Source organism: Dama dama, chromosome Y (assembly GCF_033118175.1).
Source record: "Dama dama isolate Ldn47 chromosome Y, ASM3311817v1, whole genome shotgun sequence".
In the NCBI taxonomy this organism is placed as follows: Eukaryota; Metazoa; Chordata; class Mammalia; order Artiodactyla; family Cervidae; genus Dama; species Dama dama.
The window spans coordinates 3,542,410-3,546,336 of NC_083715.1; the positions used below are offsets into that span (position 1 = coordinate 3,542,410).

General features: G+C 51.6%; 1 protein-coding gene across 1 annotated transcript; it reads left to right on the forward strand.

Moving 5' to 3' along the window:
• Positions 1 to 1,545: 1,545 nt before the first annotated feature.
• Positions 1,546 to 3,300, forward strand: LOC133053511 (testis-specific Y-encoded protein 3-like). The gene is made up of 5 exons (XM_061138096.1): positions 1,546 to 1,947; positions 2,556 to 2,633; positions 2,783 to 2,901; positions 2,996 to 3,140; positions 3,259 to 3,300. The coding sequence occupies exons 1-5, from the start codon at positions 1,546 to 1,548 to the stop codon at positions 3,298 to 3,300; spliced, it is 786 nt and encodes a 261-aa protein (XP_060994079.1).
• The last annotated feature ends 627 nt before the right edge of the window (positions 3,301 to 3,927 follow it).

A 3,927-nucleotide genomic window follows, 5' to 3' on the forward strand; every position in this document is an offset into this window, starting at 1 on the left:
ATACTTAATTCTTTGTATTTCCCAAATATAAAGCAATGACTGTCCACCATGAAATATAGAGTTCTCTGCATTGCATGTATGAAAATCTATATTGCCTGTATGAAAAACTTTCCTTCATGAAAGTTGGATTTCTCTATATTTCATATTTGAAGATCAGAATGGACATTTTCTTCAGAGAAATAAGGAGGTCTGTGTCTTTCATATGAACCACTGGTTCTTCAGTCTCTGAAACACCTGTTTGCATCTGTGTCACTGTTCCTTGTATGTGTGTGTGTGTGTGTACATGTGTGTGCTAGTGTCACCTGTGTGTGTGTGTGTGTGTGTGTGTGTGTGTGTGTGTGTGTGTGTGTCTGGTCTAAGGCATGTGCTCAGTGTGAAACACCAGACATCCTAGGAGACAGAGTGTGAGCATGGCATCTGTCCAGGCACTTAAGTGTGCCCACCTTAGCTGTTCGGCTGGGAGGCAGGAGTAACTAATGGTCAGGAGGAGCACGTTGCTCCACTTCAAACACTTCCCAGAGAAGCTCTGTTCCTCTGGGAAGTGCATCCACAGATGCACATCCTTAGCCACCCGGCTGCCTGCTCTAAGCCAGGCCAGGGGACAGGCCAAGAGCTGAAAGCCCGCAGGTCAGGGGCTCCAGGGTGTCTGGCTTGGGCTGCGTTGTGGGGCCTGGACAGTGAGCTGAGGAAAGTGCTCTGCTTCTTCATCAGAGGATGGCTGCATTCCTGACATGGCTCAAGCCTAAGGCACAAGTTGAGAGATGCACTCTGCAGCGGGTGCACGTTGGTGAGGTCAGCATGAGATCCGCCCACTTCCCCGTGCCTCCATGATCCCCTGCACCGCCCCCCGGCCCCCCAGCCCCACGCCCTGCCCAGGGCTTGTAGCTTGGATCCGAGGTGAGCCCCTCTGTCCCTGAGGTACCCACGAACCCTGTCTCACCTGTGTGGATCCCTGAGTACACGGAGTCACCCGCTGCCCCAGAGGCAATGTCAAGCTTGAGGATGGCTGCAGCATCAGGTTCAGGTTCTTTGCCTTCACCTCCAACTGGCCTGCTCTCCCAGTCGCTGGTCAGGCACTTCTGCACTGTTGGTCAGGCAAACGGCTTCGTGGACCGGTGTACTCTGCGCAGGGCCGAGTTTGGCCACTGGGTCACCTGTGGCCAGAGTGTCCAGAATTCCAAGGGGCGTGTCCTGGTGTCTGGAGGTCAGGGTGTGGAGTTCAGCCCCTTCCGGCCACCATCCTATTCGTGCGTGGGGACGCACAGTTCTGCGCATGAGTGTCTCCCCTTCCCTGCTCATTGGCTGTGGGCAAGGAAGCTGTTGGTAGTGCCACATAGGCTGCAGTTGGTGGGCAGGCTGTGCAGGCTGCCTGCTGTGTTCTCGTGGCCAGCTTCTTCGCCTCTCCGGGCTAGGACCAGAACACCATGGAGAGTGAGATGGGGCCAGGGGAAGGCGGCATCAGCCCGGGATCCTGGATCTTGTGAGCCCAGGTCTTCACGAGGAAGGGGCCCTGGGGCCTAGCAGCCTGGTGGGGTGACAGAGGTGATGCAGGCCCCAGGTGGTGTGCCAAGCGAGGAGGCCACCCTCTACTGGGTGGAGGCAGTGGAGGAAGGTGCTACCCTGGAGGAGGGAGAGATATCGGGAATCGGGCAGGAAGTCCAGCTGCTGGTGTTAGACGTCATGGAGGAGGTGGAGCTGGTGGTGTACGAGGAGCAGGAGCAGGTGTCCTCGGAGGAGCAGTGCCAGGAACATCCAAGGCCCGGAGCTCCGAGTGACCAGCCTGCACTGGAGGCGCTGGCGACCCTGCAGCTGGAGCTGGAGCCTGTGAATAAGAAAGCCCAAAGGGTGCACGCTCGCCTGAAACATAAGAACTGTCAGAGGCGGATGCTGAATCTAGAACACAGAAGTGCCATCACCCAGGGAATCCGTGGTTTCTGGATTAAAGTTGTATGCCTTGCTGTGGTGCTTGAGATTTTTTTTTTTTTTTAACCTGTGCTATTGCAGGAACAGTTTATAGATCTGAGAGTTCTGGTATAAAATTTATATTTTTGGATGATGGGTATTGGTGACCGTCCTGCATATCTGTTCCTGATATTAGGTGTGATGTCCTTGCTATTCTGGCTAGCACAAATTGGTACTTGGGCTTTTCTTGCAGAGGTCCCAGTCAGAATTGTCCTTAGCACCAGGGACTCTTCAGATAAAAGGCTTATCTGGAATCCAGGTCTTCTTCCAAAAGCTGAGTGTATTTGGGGGGAGGTTGGCAGTGTATGTGCTCATACTGGTTGTAGCTAGCAGTGTGTGTTCTCCAGAAGTAAGCTAACTTTCAGGGGGCTGAGATGGAGCTTAGGGCCTTCCTGTTAGGAAGAGAACCTCCTTCTGGTAGTGCATTCCTAGGCACAGCCTTGTCTGGCGTTCAGACAGTCTTCATCAACAGAAATGTGATGAGTTAATTAGGAGCAAGTTGAAGTCAGACAGAGCCATGTTACCCTTTAGGCTAGGTTTGTTCTTCTGGCACTTTTACCTCGAGCATCTAGAGGCTCCTTGACCTAAAGCAGTTTACGAACCACCCCAAAATGTCATGTCTGATGACCAAACAAGACCAAGACATGCTTCACTTCATGACCAACTTGAAAGTCAGGCAGGGGACACTGATCATTGAGGAGGGGAGGTGACTGGGAAGGGGAGAGGATGTGGTTTATCCCTGAAGACAGGAAAAGGCAGCTCTTCTGTAAAGAGGTTTCACACCCACCCACCCCCCACCTGCCACACTTTGTCCTGGCAGGTGGAGGAACTCCAGCATCCCACTCATCACTGCATGATCACATTGTCCTTTCAGAGGAATACGTATTTCCAAAAAGAATTAATTGTTAAGAAGTATCTCATTAACGTCACTGGTAAGAGGCAGCTCCCTGGATTTTGGGGGGTGGGGACAGAAAAGTGGAGGTTGAATTGGAAAGTGATTTAGGTGTTTCTCCCATATTCCTTCTCCTGCAAGATACCAAGTATCCTGTTCCACTCCAATTCAGTGGCACCAGGGGTTTGAACGTAAGGCATACAGCCGCAGGAACCACAAGAGCAGCGTTAACTTCTTCAACTGGCTCTCTGACCACAGCTTCACAGGATCTGACCAAATTGCTGAGGTGGGGTCCCACGTGGGCACTGGGCCAGATTGGTGATTTATATTGGAGTTCTTGGCGGTGCACGGGAGGGCTCAGGGCCTAGCCGGCCCTGTGCTGACCTTGCTCATTGCCCTGGAAGGTCATCATAAAGGATCTGTGGCCCAATCCTTTGCAGTACTAGGTGAGGAGGAAGGCTCCAGCATGAGAGGTACTGGGAGGACGAGAGGTGAGGAGCCCAAGGGCTGAGCACTGGCATAGCTGTTATCCAGGAAATTGGGTCGTTCTTCCACTTGTGGAGAAAGTGAGACTCCGCGGAATCCAGAGTGACACCAGGGCCTGAGGGAATTGGCAAAAGATAGGAGTGGTAGATAACTCTAGTAAAAACCAGGTTCTAACGGAGAAGCTGAGGTAGATGAAGTGGCCTGGTGAGGCCAAAGTCACTCCAATTGATATCTGGCTCGGCTGCACATCTCTGAACTGTCATTCCATGGCCAACAAGTCTACCCTCAGGCTTCTCTTAAATTGGGGTCCACCTGCTATTCTTTATGAAGTCCCCTTTCCACATAGGTTTGTGAGTCTCTTTTCTGCAAGGCTGTGGCCCACTGACCATCCTTTGATTCCATTTTGATCATTACACTTGTTTTGTTGGTGTTGTTGCTTTTAATTTTCTTCTGTATCTTTTTCACCTGCACCCTCATTCTGAGAATACTGACCACTGTGCAAGATTATGAAGAATAGTCTTTTATTTGTTTTAACTGGAGGATAATTACTTTACAGTACTGAGACAGGTTTTGCTGCACATTGGCCA